Source organism: Cetorhinus maximus, chromosome 14 (assembly GCF_964194155.1).
Source record: "Cetorhinus maximus chromosome 14, sCetMax3.hap1.1, whole genome shotgun sequence".
NCBI classification, from domain to species: Eukaryota; Metazoa; Chordata; class Chondrichthyes; order Lamniformes; family Cetorhinidae; genus Cetorhinus; species Cetorhinus maximus.
The window spans coordinates 13,252,653-13,271,885 of record NC_135892.1 but is presented as its reverse complement, the minus strand read 5'-3'; the positions used below and the strand labels follow the sequence as shown (position 1 = coordinate 13,271,885).

Genomic DNA, 19,233 nt, shown 5'->3' with positions numbered 1-19,233 from the left:
TGGGTGATATGCAGGACATCTGGAGGCTTGAGTAACTTAAGTACTCAAATAGTTAATTCACTGTGAAGTGAAGCAAAGAGAATGTATAACTATATGGACAAAACAGCAGATGACAACTGAAAGGAAGTGAGATTAGGCTGTGCAATGCTCTGGTCAGATCATACCCGGAGTGCTGTGTCCAGTTTCAGTCACTGAAAGATTCAAGCCTTGCAAATGTGGTGCAGCAAAGATCATGAAACACATTTCTATCATTCAAGGACTGTGAAAAGATTGGGTAGACTTGGGATTTTAGTCCTAAGAGTTGATCTGATATTGTAAGAAGTAAATCGCAACACTTTCCAATCAGACCTTAATGTTAGAACATAGGTTCAGGTTCAAACCACCAAAAGGCACATTAAGGATTGATCATGTGAAATTCTACTGCAGGTTGGGGGCAGAGGCAAAAACCCTGGAATCATTATTGAAGCCTATGTGGTTCTTTCTGGGTGAATGAGCTTAGTTGGGGTAAATGAATGTCATCATCCATCTTCATCTTTTGTGCAATTTAAAATAATGTGTTTTTAACAAGGACAAAATTCCACTGAAGGTTTTGACAGCATTTTTATTAACAATGATCCATCCTCTCAAACAAATATTGATTGGGTTGCTTGCTATATGCAGAATGTTAAAAGCAAGGTTCTGCTCCTGGCTTCCTCGAACTCTGCCATAGACGGAGATTGCAATGGTCACAGTTGCTCTGCTCAATCAGATTAGCTAAAGCATCACAGACTGTGGTTTGAAACTAAAATAACTTGTATAGAAATGAAATTTTAAATTGGGTTAGCGATAACTTTAACATGGAGGAGAACTGGGTTAGATTTATTTCAGTTGGACGCTTGCTGTAAAGTGGGTCATTCAAACCCTGATTCCATCAAAGCCCTGTACTGGTGAAGCTGAGTTCTGACATTTATTTCGTAAGTGCTTTTGGGAAGTGCCTGTATATTTACAATTTCTTTGGCTGGTGAAACAACAGCATTTACTTTGGAGCTACTCCCTAACTGGGAGAGAAATGGCTGCTGTCCTGTTCTTATGCTTGACTGCTTTCCACACCTGTCCCTACAACACCAATTTACAGTTTTTCTTAACAGTTTTAATATAGACTCTGTCCCCAGCAGCTTTGTGGGGAGGTGGTAATAAAATGACCCACTGAGCCATGGTAGGAAAGTTAGAGGTGATTAAAAGCTTGGCCAGAATAGTTGGGTTTGAGGAGGGGCTATGGTGACTTGACCATTAGTGAAGAGAGAGAAATGCAAAGAGGACAAGGGTCAGTGGATCAGAGGCTAGGAGGGAATGGAAGCACTTGGATTTCAATTTCCGGTTGCTTAGTGGCATGGAGTTAGAGTGGGCCTGTGACAGGGTTGCTAGTTTTGGTCAAGTGTGACTTTATCAACACTCAAATTGGGGAATGAGGTAGAGGATGTAAACTCCAAGGAGGGACTTGGAGCAGTTGAGTTTGCAGGTGGCAGTAGCTCCAAGAGGCTCTTGATATTGATGAGTGAATAGGGACAAAGGTGAGAAGTGGCAGGTGGGGGTAAGCGGCCTTAGTGAGGGCTAGAAGTGGAGTTCGAATCTTACTCCAGCGCCCTGGCATGCCAAGACTCTACATTAACCTGATTGAAATTGAGTGCCGGGGAATGGTGCTTATACTAGTGAATAAAACCACAACTTCATTCTTGAGATGTTTAGGTTGCAAACATTCTGACTTGTTTGTGACTTAATCAGACAATCTGATAGCATTGAGGTGCCTGCAGAGACCATCATGGTACTCCGTGATGGGAGCTAAGCTATTGCCAAGGTGCTTTGGGGCATGGGGGCGTGACAAATGATGGAGCGTGTAACCAGGTAGGTGCTGAGTATGAGGGAGAGGCAACATACTGTTACAGCATCACTGAGCTGATAAAGCAGATAACCTCCCAGTGTACTGTACTTCCAGTAACAATGGTTTGCTTTCATTCACAAGTGTCATGTTGAGTTGTCCTACCCTGATGAACTCTTTGCCCTTCTACTTCTCAGGTTTACTGACTGGCGTGGTTGTGGACTCGGGTGATGGAGTGACACACATCTGCCCTGTGTATGAAGGGTTTTCACTGCCACATCTAACGCGGAGGCTTGATATTGCCGGCAGGGATATCACCCGATACCTCATTAAGGTGACAAGAGTTTGATTGTATTACTTACTATCGGTGTGAAATAGCCGAGCTGTGTTTTACTGTCTTTCTGCGCTGCCTACTGCTCATTGATTATGCTTCTAAAGTTGCTGACGTAATGCAGAAAACACCGGGAATTCATCTTGGGAATGTCTGATAAAATCATTAATCCCTGTTGATTACAGAAGAATACAAAACCAGTATGTCTGCAGTTTAGGAAATGGTTTTCAATCGTGGGAGGAGAGGGGTTTGGGCGGGGGAAGGAGGGAGGGCGGAGAGGAGTTTGGGCGGGGGAAGGAGGGAGGGCGGAGAGGGGTTTGGGCGGGGGAAGGAGGGAGGGCGGAGAGGGGTTTGGGTGGGGGAAGGAGGGAGGGCGGAGAGGGGTTTGGGATGGGGAAGGAGGGAGGGCGGAGAGGGGTTTGGGATGGGGAAGGAGGGAGGGCGGAGAGGGGTTTGGGCGGGGGAAGGAGGGAGGGCGGAGAGGGGTTTGGGATGGGGAAGGAGGGAGGGCGGAGAGGGGTTTGGGCGGGGGAAGGAGGGAGGGCGGAGAGGGGTTTGGGATGGGGAAGGAGGGAGGGCGGAGAGGGGTTTGGGATGGGGAAGGAGGGAGGGCGGAGAGGGGTTTGGGATGGGGAAGGAGGGAGGGCGGAGAGGGGTTTGGGTGGGGGAAGGAGGGAGGGCGGAGAGGGGTTTGGGCGGGGGAAGGAGGGAGGGCGGAGAGGAGTTTGGGCGGGGGAAGGAGGGAGGGCGGAGAGGGGTTTGGGCGGGGGAAGGAGGGAGGGCGGAGAGGGGTTTGGGATGGGGAAGGAGGGAGGGCGGAGAGGGGTTTGGGCGGGGGAAGGAGGGAGGGCGGAGAGGGGTTTGGGCGGGGGAAGGAGGGAGGGCGGAGAGGGGTTTGGGCGGGGGAAGGAGGGAGGGCGGAGAGGGGTTTGGGCGGGGGAAGGAGGGAGGGCGGAGAGGGGTTTGGGCGGGGGAAGGAGGGAGGGCGGAGAGGGGTTTGGGCGGGGGAAGGAGGGAGGGCGGAGAGGGGTTTGGGCGGGGGAAGGAGGGAGGGCGGAGAGGGGTTTGGGCGGGAGAAGGAGGGAGGGCGGAGAGGGGTTTGGGCGGGGGAAGGAGGGAGGGCGGAGAGGGGTTTGGGCGGGGGAAGGAGGGAGGGCGGAGAGGGGTTTGGGCGGGGGAAGGAGGGAGGGCGGAGAGGGGTTTGGGCGGGGGAAGGAGGGAGGGCGGAGAGGGGTTTGGGCGGGGGAAGGAGGGAGGGCGGAGAGGGGTTTGGGCGGGGGAAGGAGGGAGGGCGGAGAGGGGTTTGGGCGGGGGAAGGAGGGAGGGCGGAGAGGGGTTTGGGCGGGGGAAGGAGGGAGAGCGGAGAGGGGTTTGGGCGGGGGAAGGAGGGAGGGCGGAGAGGGGTTTGGGCGGGAGAAGGAGGGAGGGCGGAGAGGGGTTTGGGCGGGGGAAGGAGGGAGGGCGGAGAGGGGTTTGGGCGGGGGAAGGAGGGAGGGCGGAGAGGGGTTTGGGCGGGGGAAGGAGGGAGGGCGGAGAGGGGTTTGGGCGGGGGAAGGAGGGAGGGCGGAGAGGGGTTTGGGCGGGGGAAGGAGGGAGGGCGGAGAGGGGGTTGGGCCGGGCGGGGGGGGATGGGAGGGGGAGGGGAGAGGGTTGGGTGGAGGGGGAGGAGAGTGGGTTGGGGGGAGAGTGGGGGTAGGGCGGGAGGGGAGGAGGAGTGGGGGTTGGGCGGGAGGGGAGGAGGAGAGGGGGTTGGGGTGGAGAGGGGGTTGGAGAGGAGAGGGGGTCTGGGCGGGAGGCGGGGAGGAGAAGGGGTTCTGGGGGAGGGGGGAGGAGAGGGGGTCTGGGGGGAGGGGAGGTAGGGAGTAGGGTAGGAGGAGGGGGTTGGGCGGGAGTGCGGGTCGGGCGGGAGAGGGGGAGGGGAGGGGATCGGGCGGGAGAGGGGTAGGGGATCGGGAAGGGGGTTGGTGGGGATCCGAGATGGCTGAAGAAATTTGTATCAATCCATGAGAATGAGACATTTTGGTGAAGAGGTGGGGAGGGAGGGAGGACTGGCCGTTTGCAGCATACACGTGGATTTGGAGTCTGCCACTAGGTGTCACTATGGGGCAAAATAAAGATGAGACCCAGGCATCGGGCACATTGTTGAGGAACTCTGGGTGCACCTATGGCTGGAGATGAACTGGAACCACAATGGACAGGCTCATGGAGGAGATGGGAGCACCTTGCCAAGTATTGCAGAGTGGTCGATGGGAGAGGATAATGTCACGTAGTATGGTGCTTGCAGCTGTCAGTATGCTGACCTTGTAGAATTGTTGTTCGAACATGAACCACTGAAACTTCAACTGTGGTTGATAAATCAAACTTTTATTCCTGTCGTTTGCCTGTCAAAGTAGCTTGTGTTCCATGTTGTAATTGGATGCACTCTTCTTTATAAAAAAAAAAGTGACTTTTTGCTCCAGGAGCGTTTAATTTAAGTAATTGGTCGGTAAATGTCCTACGTTATTGGATATGTCTGGTTGTCGCTTCCACTGGTGATATTGTTGGGATGAAGCATAGTGAACTGTGATGTTTATCGTGCTCTTCCTCCAAACACTACATACCCTGTATATGTGATTTGTCTGGATTGCAGTGAGAAGTCTCTGTCCCATTCTCATTGCTCACCTTCCTGGCCATGTGCACAAACCATTGGAAAGAATTTCCAGACAGCAGGAAATGTTTTGGTGGTTCTTGGCCCTATAGTGTACAGTTAGTGGAGGAGAAATAATAACAAAATGCTGACAATACTCAGCACGTGTGACAGTGTCTGTGGAGGGAGTTAATGTATCTTTCATCAGAGGGAGGAGGAGGATGAATAAACTCTTTGGAGTTCCCAAATTTTCCACTCGCTTTGTATGTTTGTAACGACAGTGACTGAAGCCTGTCGGTCCTGCTGACCATTCTGCTGTTCCTCCAAAGATTGGGGTCTTATTTCATGATGGGTGCTAGCTGATCCTCACATGACAGCTGGATAGTGAAATCAGTAATGGCAATCCTAACATTTAAACATTTGAATCAGGAGTAGGCCATTCGGCCCCTCGAGCCTGCTCCGCCATTCAATAAGATCATGGCTGATCTAATTGTGGCCTCACATCTCCTTTCCTGTGTGCGCGCATGCACGTGCACACACACACACACACACACACCACCCCCCCCGGCGTAACCCTCAACTTCCTTGTCAATCAAAATCCTAACTCGACCTTGAATAAGTTCAGTGACCCAACCTGCACTGCTTTCTGGGGAAGAGAATTCCACAGACTGACGACCCTCAGAAAAAATTTTTCTCTTCTCTGTCTTAAACTCTGTCCCCTCACTCTAGTCTGTCCCAAAATGGGAAGCATCCAACTCCAATGGATACAGGCCCAGCCTGTCTAAACTTTCCACATAAGATAAGTCCCTCATCCCAGGAACCAGTCAAGTGAACCTTACTGCTTCTAAGGTGATTATATCCTTAAATAAGGAGTCCAAAACTACACAGTGCTCCGGATGTGGTCTCACCAAGGCCTTGTACAACTGTGGCAAAACATCCCTACTTTGATACTTGATTCTCCTTGCAATAAATAAAATTCCATTTGCCTTCCTAATCACGTGTCGTACCTGCATTGTGTGTGATTCATGTACCAGGACACCCAGATCCCTCTACCACAGAGCGCACCCTTTCTCCATTTAAATAATTTACTTTTCTACTCTTCCTGCCAAAGTGGACAGGTTCAGTTTCCCACATTATACTCCATCTGCCAATTTTTTGCCCACTCACTTAACCTCTATATCCCTTGCACACTCCTTAGGTCCTTTTCACAACTTACTCTCCCACCTGTCTTTGTCTCATCAAATTTAGCAACTAATCATTCAGCCCCTCCATCCGTCAGATTGTAGAGTTGAGACCCAGCACTGATCTCTGTGGTACTCCCAATTACAGCTTGCCAACCTGAAAATTACCCATTTATCCTTACTTTCTGCTTCCTGTTAGCTAACTAGTGCTTTATCCATCCTAATATGTTACTCTACCCCATGAGCATTTATTTTCTGTAGTAACCTTTGATGTGGCAGCTTATCTAATGTCTTTGGGAAACTCAAGCATACCATGTCTCCAGGTTCCCCTTTATCCATGTTGCTTCTTTCTCCCTCAAAAAACTCTAATAAATTAGTGAAACACTATTTCTCTTTCACAGAATCATGTTGACTCTGCCTGAATTTATGATTTTCTAAGTGCCCTGCTATAACCTCCTTACTAACAGATTCCAGAGGTGTTAGCTGTGGCTCAGTTCATAGCACCCTCGCCTTTGAATCAGAGGGTTGTGGGTTCATGTCTCACTCCTGGAAAACCAAGAACTGTGATTGTACTCGAAAGAGTTACTAACAGATTCCCGCATTTTTCCTGTGACAGATGTTAAGCTAATGGGCCTGTAGCTTTCTGCCTCCAGTCTCCTTCCTTTCTTGAATAAAGGTGTTAGATTCAGTATTTTCCAATCAGCTGGGACTTTTCCAGAATCGATGGAATTTTGGAAGATTACAGCCGCTATCTCTGCAGCCACTGTAAGACCCTAGGATGCAGGCCCAGGGGACAGGTCAGCCTTCAGTTCTAATACTGAGCACCCTTTCCCTGGTGAGTGGAATTGCTTTCAGTTCCTCCGCCCCTTTCACCTCTTGATTTACAATTATTTCTGGGATGTTATTTGTCTTCCCCAGTGAAAACAGACACACTGTCTGTTCAGTGGATCCTCCATTTCGTTATTTCCCTTTATTAATTCCCATTCTCTCTCTCTCTCTCTCAGACCAACCCTCACTTTAGTTACTCTGTTCCTTTTTAAATGCTTATAGAAAGTCTTACTGTTATATTTCTGGCTAGTATTCCTGCATACTCTAATTTCTCCCTCCTGATGGGTTTTCTCTTCCTGACCCAGCTCTCGCCCCTCCTCTCCCCTTGCAGTGCCTCTAAACTCCAAGCCACAACATTCGGGATATGCGCTCAGGTTAGTTTGCCTGGGCCCATTTTCCAGTTGTGTTTTTCAGGAGCCCATGGGACGGAGGATGTTGGCCCTCTATTGGGTCTTGTCTCCATGTTGGCTCTTGGAGTCCAGTTATAATAGTTTTTTTTTCTTTAATGCCTGTTTTGTCTTTGCTTTGAACCTTGTGCAGTGGTTCTCTCTTTCTGTTTCTCCAAATGTATCTCTCTTCTGTTGTAGTTTGAGATTCCACCACCAGGTGGTGCTGTAGTGCCATCTGGTGACAATAAGTGGAATTGCAGAAATGACTAGTCATTGTAGTGATGGACCTCCGGCGTAACCGACCGCAGCCGGGCAGAAGGAAGAGAAAATTATGGGGTCACTGACTTCAGCCATCGTGACGTCACTCCGTATTTTGTCACATTGCTGCCAGTTATGAGTAATGATGCTGGAGGCCTGGCAACAGTGTGATTAATTGACTTGAAATAGATTCTCTGAATTGAATTGAAATAGCCTGTCAGCACATAGCTGTGCTGTCTGAAATGACACTATAATACTTGCTGATCAGGGTGTGTTTGATTTGGATTATTGACAGACGACTTGCCCTTTGTCCTTAAAACAATTCCTTTCTCTTTTTTTTTTTAAAACCATATTTCCTTAAACACCTATTGTTGCCAATCTCTTATGTCACTAGTTTAACTTGAACATTCTCAAAATAAATAAATGCCTAAAAAAAAACGATGATTCAACTGCATTATTGATGTGTACACATGTTTAATCCATGGCGGGCTGCTTTTTAACTATGGGGAATTGTCTATAGAGTAACTCCAAGGGCAGTGAGAGGTGGCTACACTGCTTTTCAATTCACCATTCTGCCTTCTGCGGCCTTTTCTCATTTGGAAATACAGACCAGGTTCAACCAGTAGCTGCAGTGGCACAGCAGACACTTACCGGGCTCAGCACTGCAGGAAGACCCTGGGGCCAAACACGCTGACTGGACAGTGCTGTGAAATGGAGAGGCGGAGGGAGGGAGGGTGCGTTCAGTCAGACAGACAAAGGTGTGTTCAGTGTCCCAGGAAAAAGGAATTTCACAAACATTGTTATCGAGTCTGCAGGCTTTTTTTTAAAAAAAAAAGATAAGCTTGGGTGGAGGGTTCCTATTTCAAGTTGAAGTCTTTAAAATCTGACTCTGTTGAGCCACTTATGCTAAATTGCCCCAGCTAGCTTTCATGGGTTACTTCCATAGAGACATAGAAAACAGGAGCAGGAGTAGGCCATTCGGCCCTTCGAGCCTGCTCCGCCATTCATTATGATCATGGCTGATCATCCAACTCAATAGCCTGCTCCCGCTTTCTCCCCATATCCTTCGATCCCTTTCGCCCCAAGAGCTATATCTAACTCCTCCTCGAAAACATACAATATTTTGGTCTCAACTACTTTCTGTGGTAACGAATTCCACAGGCTCACCACTCTCTGGGTGAAGAAATTTCTCCTCACCTCAGTCCTAAATGGCCTACCCCATATCCTCAGACTGTGACCCCTGGTTCTGGACTCCCCCACCATTGGAAACATCCTTCCTGCATCTACCCTGTCTAGTCCTGTTAGAATTTTATAGGTTTCTATGAGATCCCCCCCCCCCCCCCCCCATCATTCTTCTGAACTCCAGTGAATATAATCCTAATTGACTCCATCTCTCCTCAAATGTCAGTCCCACCATCTCAGGAATCAGTCGGGTAAACCTTCGCTGCACTCCCTCTATAGCAAGTACATCCTTCCTCAGATAAGGAGACCAAAACTGCACACAATATTCCAGGTGTGGTCTCACCAAGGCCCTGTATAATTGCAGCAAGACATCCCTGCTCCTGTACTCGAATCCTCTCGCTATGAAGGCAACATACCATTTGCCTTCTTTACCGCCTGCTGCACCTGCATGCTTACCTTCAGCGACTGGTGCACAAGGACACCCAGGTCTCGGTGCACATTCCTCTCTCTCAATTTATAGCCATTCAGATAATCTGCCTTCCTGTTTTTGCTACCAAAATGGATAACCTCACATTTATCCACATTATACCGCATCTGCCATGCACTTGCCCACTCACTCAGCTTGTCCAAATCACACTGAAGCATCTCTGCATCCTCACAGCTCACCCTCCCACCCAGCTTTGTGTCATCTGCAAATTTTGAGATATTACATTTAATTCCCTCATCTAAATCATTAATATATATTGTGAATGACTGGGGTCCCAGCACCGATCCCTGCGGTACCCCACTAGTCACTGCCTGCCATTCGGACAAAGACCCGTCTATTCCTACTCTTTGTTTCTTGTCTGCCAACCAGTTTTCTGTCCATCTCAATACACTACCCCCAATCACATGCTCTTTAATTTTACACGCTAATCTCTTATGTGGGACTTTGTCGAAAGCCTTCTGAAAGTCCAAGTTGAATAGTTGTTGCATTCTTTAATCCAAGGTTGTGACTTCAAGCCCATGTCATGCCTTAGCATGTAATCGAGAGAGGGGCTGAGACCTCTGCAGTGCTGAGGGGCTCTGCATTGTCACATTATCATTTTTCAAGCTGGGGTGTTAAGCTATTTCTTGGTGACTTTGGGAAGAGGGATAAGGTCTGTTCTCAGTATCCTAGCCAGTATCGGCCCCTCAGTCAACATGAGCCGGAACGCTATCTGCTGATTTCCTTGCTCCTCAGATACCTTTACTATGAGTAAGTTGCTGCATTTGTCAACTAAACAATTATCCAAAAGTAATGAATTGGCTATGAAATGCTGCAGTTGTGATGTGAATTGCTGAACTGTAAGGTTAGGGAGGTGCTTACAGTGGGAAAATTTCAGTTATTACTACCTACTTGAGTCATGCTTAAATCATTAACAACTTGCACTGTAAATCCCTCAATGTTAGTGAATTTAGAAACTTAATGGAAGCAAAATTCTTTTGCTTATCTGGTCTTTGCAATGGAGAAGTATTGTGTTCTTGAGCATTCCCAGAATTCTAAAAGTACAGAGAGCACAAGGTGATGTAATTGCTGAGAATTTCTTTGCAAACACTTCACCTTGGGTATCAAGCCCTGGTGTGACTTATGCTGCCAGGCTTTGAAAGGCCAGCCTGTGTCTCTTGCTGTTGAGTGACTCTGTTACCTGGTATTGAACCATTTTTCACGTTGCAGTTACTCCTCCTGCGAGGTTACGCCTTCAACCACTCGGCTGATTTTGAAACCGTTCGCATGATGAAGGAGAAGCTGTGTTATGTGGGATACAACATTGAACAGGAGCAGAAGCTGGCATTGGAAACAACTGTATTAGTGGAGTCCTATACGGTGTGTATTCCTAGAGTCTAAATGAATGATTTCTTTGTTTTACAGAGTGTAGTTGTCTTGGAATCTTTAACTGTTGAATTCCTAAAGTTTAAAAGTGTTGTGAATTTGTTCAGCAGTGAGCAGAAAATAAAGATAATTACTAAACCTACTAAATAACTGCAATCCCTCCTGAGATTATTTCTCAATGATCTTTCCACTGTGTCCCCCATTTTACAACCCCCAAAAGATCCTTATCCTGGCTCTAAAGATTCTCTCTTCTCCCCCCCCCCCCCCCCCCCCTCCCTCCCCTCTGTGTCCTCTCCCTCCTCCCCTCTGCCTCCCCACCCTGCCTCCTCCCCTCTGCCTCGTACCCTCCCTGGGACATTGATCTATAGTCCCCCGTTTAAGTGCCTATTCTATATCTCAGCTGTAGGTTGAACAATAGGTCATTCACCCACAGCGCTGAGGGTGGTGCATTGTCACTGAGCTGGATCTTGTCCTGCCTTAATGCCCCTTCATTCAGTTCCCAGTTGGATTCACTGGGTACTCACTTCCGCCTTCCAAATGTATGTTCTAAAAACATCCAAACAGTGAAAACCTGTTACTCATCTCAGTGCTGAAAACAGCCCTCTGTCAGAGTTGCTTGCAATGTGACGTATTCCTTTTGGGGAGTAGTCAGTTTATATTTGTAGATTTGTACGGGCTACATTTACTGGGTTTAAATTCTCAAAGCACAAGTATTTCAGCTTCCAGATGGCCGAGTTATTAAAGTTGGAGGAGAGCGGTTTGAAGCTGCTGAAGCCTTGTTTCAGCCTCATCTCATCAACGTTGAAGGTGTTGGTGTGGCTGAGTTACTTTTCAATACTATCCAGGCAGCTGACATTGATACCAGGTATGTAGGCTATGTACATTGGTTTTTATAACTGTGGTATATCACTAATTACATGGCTCTGTGCAACTGCTCTCACTAGTGACTTAAGTTTCCCTGTGCTTTTAGACATTGCATCTGCTCCAATCGGTTTTCTTTTCTCAAGGTTCCCTAATGAATTTTAGCTTGTGAATTTGTACCGAGTGATAGTCAAATACAACTTCAAAGCAGTGAGTATTTTTCCAATTGTTACCCGAGTGATTCATTGCTGCCTGCAATTTTTCCCTCCCAGATCGGAATTCTACAAGCACATTGTCCTCTCTGGTGGTTCCACCATGTATCCTGGTTTACCTTCACGCCTGGAACGTGAGCTCAAACAGCTGTACCTTGAGCGTGTACTTAAAGGAGATGTCGAGAAACTTTCTGTAAGTCAAACTTTGTAATAAATGGTTCTCCAAATTTCTCCACTCATGACTCTGGTAGGAACCTGGTTTAGTGGAGTGATGCAGTACAATTTAATTTAGTCCAAGATCCAGAAAAACTTGGTATCTAATGCTGCAGCCGTGTTCTCCCCTCCTGGTTCCAGTCTTGCTTTAAAAATTCTCATCCTTCCTTTCAAATCCATTTTTATGTACTAGAGAGTCACCTGCACTGGCTTCTCATCCTGTTTCTCCACCGTTACCTCTGTCCTCCAAGGGTGGCCCCTCCTGTTTCTCCTCTAGTTACTGTGCTTCACTGCCATTATCCAAAATCAGTGTTAATTTTCACATGTACACTGACAGCATCCAGCTCTCCCTCACCCCCACCTCTCCTGATCCCTCCATTGTCACTAAATAATCAGACTGCTTTTCTGACATCTAGTGTTGGGTAAGCAAAACTTTCCTGTAACTAAATATTGGGAAGACCAAAATCACTGCCTTTGGTTGCTGTCACAAATTCCATCTCTCAATGCAAACTCCATCTCTCTCCTTGGCAACTGTCCGAGACTGAACCGGACTCTTTGCCACCTTGGTGTCATATTAGAATCTGAGGTGAGCTTCTAACCACATACACGCCATCGCTCGGAGCATCTGCTTCCACCTCCGTAACATCGGCTGTCTCCATCCTGTCTCAGCTCATCTGTTGTGAAACTCTAATTCGTGAGTTTATTACCGCTAGACTTGATCATTCCAATGCACTTCTGGCCTCCCATATTCTATCCTCCATAAACTTGTTTTTACTACTCATTCACGGGATGTGGGCTTCGCTGGCTGGGCCCGCATTTATTGCCCATCCCTAATTGTCTCTTGAGAAAGTGGTGGTGAGCTGCCGCCTTGAACCGCTGCAGTTTATGTGGTGTAGGCACAACCACGGTGTGGTTAGGAAGAGTGTTCCCAGATTTTGACCCAGTGACAGTGAAGGAACGGCGATATATTTCCAAGTCAGGATGGTGAGTGACTTGGAGGGGAACTTCCAGGTGGTGCTGTTCCCATGTGCCTGCTGCCCTTGCCCTTCTAGATGGTAGTGGCCGTGGGTTTGGAAGGTGCTGTCGAAGGATCCTTGGTGAATTCCTGCAGTACATATTGTAGATGGTACACACTGCTGCCACTGTGCATCGGCGGTGGAGGGAATGAATGTTTGTGAATGGGGTGCCAATCGAGCGGGCTGCTTTGTCCAGGATGGTGTCAAGCTTCTTGAGTGTTGTGGGAGCTGCACTCATTCAGGCAAATGGGGAGTATTCCATCGCACTCCTGACTTGTGTCTTGTAGATGGTGGACAGGCTTTGGGGAGCCAGGAGGTGAGTTACTCGTTTCATAATCCCTAGCCCCTGACCTCTTGTAGCCACAGTATTTATGTGGCTAGTTCAGTTTCTGGTCAGTGGTAACCCCCAGGATGTTGATTGTGGGGGATTCAGTGATGGTAATGCCATTGAACATCATGGAGCGATGGTTGGATTTTCTCTTGTTGGGGATGGTCTTTGCCTGATACTTGTGTGGCACGAATGTTACTTGCCACTTGTCAGCCTAAGCCTGGATATTGTCCAGGTCTTGATGTATATGGGCACAGACTGCTTCAGTATCTGAGGAGTTGCAAATGGTGCTGAATATTGTGCAATCGTCAGTGAGCATCCCCACTTCTGACCTTCTGGAAGGAAGGTCATTGATGAAGCAGCTGAAGATGGTTGGGCTAGGACACTACCCTGAGGAACTCCTGTAATGAATCCTGGAGCTGAGATGATTGACCTCCAACAACCACAACCATCTTCCTTTGTGCTAGGTATGACTCCAACCAGCGGAGAGTTTCCCCCCGATTCCTATTGACTCCAGTTTTGCTAGGGCTCCTTGATGCCACACTCAGTCAAATGCGGCCTTGATATCAAGGTTAGTCACTTTCACCTCACCTCGGGAGTTCAGCTCTTTTGCCCATGTTTGAACCAAGGCTGTAATGAGGTCAGGAGCTGAGTGGCCCTAGCGGAACCTAAACTGGGCATCAGCGAGCAAGTTATTGCTAAGCAAGTGCTGCTTGATAGCACTGTTGATGACCCCTCCCATTGCTTTGCTGATGATCGAGAGTAGACTGGGGCGGTAATTGGCTGGGTTGGATTTGTCCTGTTTTTTGTGTACAGGACATATCTGGGCAATTTTCCACATAGCTAAGTAGATGCCAGTGTTGTAGCTGTACTGGAACAGCTTGGCTAGGGGTGCGGCAAGTTCTGGAGCACAAACCTTCACTATTGCCGGAATATTGTCAGAGCCCATAGCCTTTGCAGTATCCAGTGCCTTCAACCATTTCTTGATATCACGTGGAGTGAATCGAATTGGCTGAAGACTGGCATCTGTGATGCTGGGGACCTCCGGAGGAGGCCGAGATGGATCATCCACTCGGCACTTCCGGCTGTAGATTGAGCTTATCTAAAACGCTGCTGCCTGTGTCCTAACTTGCACCAGGTGTCATTCATCCATCGCCTGTGTGATTGCTGACCTACATTGATTTCCAGCCCAGCGATAACTCAAATTTTGTTTCCAAATCTCTCCACGGCCTTGTTCCCCTCTGTGTGCAATGTCCTCCGACCCCACAACCCTCGTATCTCTGTACACCACCTGCTGGCCTCCTGTGGCTACCCTGATTTTAATGTAGCCCTCAGCTTCCCTCCGTCAGACCTCTCTGCCTCTCTCTCCCTTTGTAAGGCGCTGTCTAAAACTGACTTGGACCGAGCTTTTGGTGACTTTCCCTAATCTTCATCTGGCTCAGTATCAAATGTTGTTCAAGGGCATTCCCATGATGTACTTTGGCGGCATATTAAAAGTGCTATATAAATGTAAGTGATGGTTGTAGTAGTAGTGTGCCTCCCCCATCCTCCCTCTCTCCCTCCTCTCCAATGGTAGAGGCTTAACTTTCATATGCCTCGTCTGGTGCTCAGTTCCTAAATCTCTGTGCAGCCATTTATCTCCTCATTTCGAATGGCTCCTCAAACCCCATCTCTGTTCCTGCTTTCACTTATTCCCCTCAATCTTGCTTCTCTTTTTCATGTTTGGTGTCTAATGCTGCCAGTTGTAAATTGCCTGCTGATGTTTTGAAGCATAGTGTGGCTGAATTTGATTGCTCACCATTTGAACAGCGTGTGGATCATGTAGTCCCAAACAAATCATCTCGATAGCTGGGTAACCTCTGTCCTGCACAGGGCGTGAGAGGGGAGTGGCCATATTACTGACCTCATAATCCTCAGAACTTGAGTTCAAATTGAAGATTAAGACTTTGTGTTCAGTTTTTTTTTAATCTGGAAATTAAAACCTGTTTGGAGTAAATAAAAAGTCAACGTGAGCTAATCGGTTTCTTGTAAAAACACAACTGAATCCCTGGCCTTGTAAAGAAGGAAATTTGTCATAGTTATCTGGCCTGCGCTTATTTGTGACTCCAGTCCCACACCGACAACTTCCCTCTGAAGTGGCCTAGCACGGCTCTTAGTTGAGGGCAGCATGGCATGGGTGTTATATGCCACCCTTGCCAGTGGCGGCCAAGAATAAACGGATAATTAAAACAATCACTTCCTGCGGCTCTTGATTCTTGCCATGAGGATCTCATTTTTTAAAAATAAATCATGCAGCTACCCACCCAGCAGCAAGCTACACTTGTGTATTACTGGGTCATGTCTGCCTGGGAGTCAGAAGGTTGTTAGTTTATCTCAGCTTTGCAATACTGAAGAAGTGCTGAATAGTCTGAGGTGCTGTCATTTAGATGCCGTTAGGCCAAGGCACACGCGGCCTTGAATGGTAAAGAATCCAGAGAACCAATGGTGGGGAGGGCGAGAGACATAAAGGAAAAGGGAGATTGAGGAAATAATGTTATCAAAGAGCAATCAACAAAGGTGGAAAAATCTTTTGGGACTATGAAATACTTTCCGGAATAGTTTTTAAATCAATTTCCTTCAATCACTGCATTCCCTAAGTTGTCTTGTGATACAGTTCCGTGGACTATGGTTGCTACTTGGCCAAAGAGAATACTATTTACAGGTGACCCATGACTGAGAGTGTTTGCAAGCTGCTGGACTCAACTGATCCTGATTGTGTCCCTATCTGATGTCTCTACATGCAGTACCAGTGGGAATCCCGGCTGATTCAGCACTTTGTGAGCTCCTCCTGAGAAATATGGTTGAGATGGAAGATTTACTCAGCTTATGGAGTCCTTCAGAAGCTGCTTTGTAATCTATCTTTGCCATTACATAAAAATGAGACGTGAATAGATGCCTGTTAGAATGTTCTAGTGGAGCATAACCTGAATTAGTGATGCAATTAACAAATGTCCTAGTAAAATGTGGCAATACAGTAATAAAGTCCCATTAGACACCAAAATAATCACCACAACTTTTACTAAAGGAGGAAATGAACATTGGAATCTGTTACCCAGTTGTATATAAAGGGATAGTTCAAGTAAGTGAGCAGGATTTTTTTATTTTTGTTCGTGTGGAGGGAGAAATTAAACCTTGTTTAAAAAAAGTATAGTTTGGTAGTTTTTGACTTTTGCTGAATGTTTGCTTCCATATAGAAATTCAAGATTCGCATTGAAGATCCACCTCGGCGCAAGCACATGGTGTTTTTGGGTGGAGCTGTCCTAGCAGACATCATGAAGGACAAGGATAGCTTCTGGATGACCCGTCAGGAATATCAGGAGAAGGGCGTGCGTGTGTTAGAGAAACTTGGAGTGAATGTTCGATAAACTAACACATTTGTTCCAACGGTTCTTGCTGCTTTTTTTTCTTGCTCATCTTTAAAATCGTTTGACTATCTGACATGAATAGGCTTCTGCCCTTTGAATCCTGGGGGTCAGCTTTTGTTCACTGGTACTGCTGGTTTCCTGGGAGAGCTTTGTTTAATGTTTGTCAACTTGCCTAAATTTAAAAGCATTTAACTTGACTATTTCCTTACAAACAAAAAAAGGCCATGTGGGGTTTGGGATGGGATTGAGAAGGGCCTGTCTGCTGCATTGTGACCGCTCTGTAGGCACATGGAGGGCTCCTGTAGGCTTTACTTGCATCCATAGCATTGGACTGCTAACTCTGTCTGCAGAACACCAGGTGGTTTGATGCTCTGGCTAAGAGGAGCTACTGCATTCATTTAAAGAAAAAAGCAGCTTTCGTTGCCACTATACTGCAGTGGTTGGCACTATTGACTTAATGATTTTTAACGTAGGTTCACCTTCAGGAAGTGGGGCCAGAGTATATTGTTAGTGTCATTTTTGTTTTCTTAACAAGTCTTCATTGTAGTGTCCAGGGATGCGCAGTGGTAGTCGATTATTAAATTCGGTTCCAAGATTTTTCTGTTGTGGGATGTTTCAATGGTAAAAGCCAGCTAGCCTGATTTAACTATGTATGTTGCTTTCTCTTTGAAACCGTGGTATGCAGTGATGCACATTTCTGATACGATACAATAAGGAATGTGGCAATGGACGAACAAAATACTCTTCATTTGGCGCAAAGCTGCAGCAAAAAGAAAACTTGTTCAGCCAAAAGGGACTGGGTTCCCTTGTGTTAGGTTTAAAGTTTGTAGCTATGTTAAACTAAAATTAAACCTATATTATATAAATATATATAAAATATGAAAAGCTAGAACATATAAATTGATAGAGCTGATATTTAAGTTGATCAGCGCTCAATTGTGTCTGAAGCGCTTCATGTTGGAACTCATTAAATATTAAAGAGAAATTTTTTAAAATGCAGCGTATACGGTTGCCCAGTGCCAGAAGAGTCGTCAGAACTGGATCTCTTTTTCATATCAACTGCATAAATCAAAATAAAGCAAAGTGATTTGTAGATAATTGTGCATACATTGTTTAGATTGGTGTCATTGTGTAGGGTGAGATGGGGCATGTAATGTTTCAGACAGTCATAGAATTGGGAACTGTGTGCAGATGGAGCCCACTCAGCCCGTCATGCTTCTGCTGGTACTAATCTGCTGATCTGAACTATCCACTGCACTTTACCTGTAACTTTTAATATTTGTTTTTCTTCTAGTTTATCCAACTGTTTCTTAAATGCAATCGACTTGGCTTCAGTAGTTACCTGTAAAATGCATTCCATCTCCTAATGACCTTATTGTGTTGGGGTGGTGGTGGGAGGGAAGAGATCCTTCATACTGCAATTCCTATAGAACCAAACAGTGTAAACGTTGGTGCCAAACTTCTCAACTGTTATCTGCCAAATTTCGATTATAAAACTTGCAGCCTTGGGTCCCTATCAAATATGTTGAAAGGCTTGGTGTGCCTGCCTGTAACATACAAATCTAATATGAAGAGGGTGTGTGATCTTTTTTAGAAAAGCTGAATGAGTGGCACACAAGCTATTTGGAAGGTCTGTAAGAAAATGCGAAGCCATTCAGAGTCCCCTTCAACTTATTTTAAAGAGATGTTATCTGACCTGGCAGCTCTAAATAGCTGAATTAACAAGGAACATACCTGCATAACATTCTTCAATTATCTTGGATCTTTAATAAAGTTTAATTATGGGTTACCCTCATTATCCTCCTTGCTTGAACCAGCACTGTGTTTCAGAATGAGTAAACTGGTGAGAGTATTGTATGAACTTCAGTTTTTAATGGTTGCTCTGTTTCTTAAAAATGTATTGTGCAACTTTCGGAACCAAAAGTTGAGCAAACAACTTGTGTAAACGGTTGCTATTAAACTAGTGCAAAGTTGGCCACACAAAATTAATCAGCTATCTTTTGTACATGAGGCTGCTTAGAGCACCTGGGTAATTTCACATTTAACTTCAGGGGCACTGAAAAGATTCAGAAGATGCATGCTCACTGTCACAGAGTCAAATTAGAAAACTGCCTGTGGACAAGTCTTTATGATTATTCGCAACAGTACTATTACCCATAAAAGTAGGATCTTCAGCAAGGTTGGATTTGCTATCTTCTGTGTAAGCTCAGCAATTTTTTGAATTGGGATTTTTTCATGCTAGGTGGATTCAATGAACAGTATGGTAACTGGTTCAATCTCTCTGTGATTTGATTGGCCTCAATTTCTTAGGGCTGTTGGCTCTGTGAAGCTCACGGTGGCTGCAATCACTGCCTGTCTCCCAGTGATGAGTCTTGACACCAGAAGTGAGGTCAATGGGAGGCTGACACCAGGATAGATTTCTTCGCCACTTACAACTTCGCACTGCACCATTATCATGAATCACTCGTTGACAATTCAGTAGTAGCAATTTTAATGGGCTTTTGTTTGGCCAGTGAAACCTGCAAACCGGGTGTCTGGCCCTGGATGTTTCACCGTCGTTAACCTCATCCCTACACATGTCCCATAATGCCGTTGCTTAAAGATTTGTAGAGCATGGAAGATTTGGGCATATTTGCACAGCCCAGGTTAGTTGAGAGGCTAATGGATTTTTCAAGAATTAAAAATGAAATTTCAGTG

At 46.4% G+C, this 19,233-nt stretch overlaps 1 protein-coding gene across 1 annotated transcript in view; it reads left to right on the top strand.

Moving 5' to 3' along the window:
• LOC144689427 (actin-related protein 2) overlaps positions 1-18,521 on the top strand; it is a 47,378-nt gene extending 28,857 nt beyond the window's left edge. Inside the window, exons 5-9 of the mRNA XM_078556508.1 lie at positions 2,053-2,189; positions 10,347-10,496; positions 11,222-11,367; positions 11,636-11,768; positions 16,366-18,521. Coding sequence (XP_078412634.1) covers positions 2,053-2,189; positions 10,347-10,496; positions 11,222-11,367; positions 11,636-11,768; positions 16,366-16,536 — 737 coding nt within the window. The 3' untranslated portion in view covers positions 16,537-18,521. The remainder of the gene's footprint in view (positions 1-2,052; positions 2,190-10,346; positions 10,497-11,221; positions 11,368-11,635; positions 11,769-16,365) is intronic.
• The last annotated feature ends 712 nt before the right edge of the window (positions 18,522-19,233 follow it).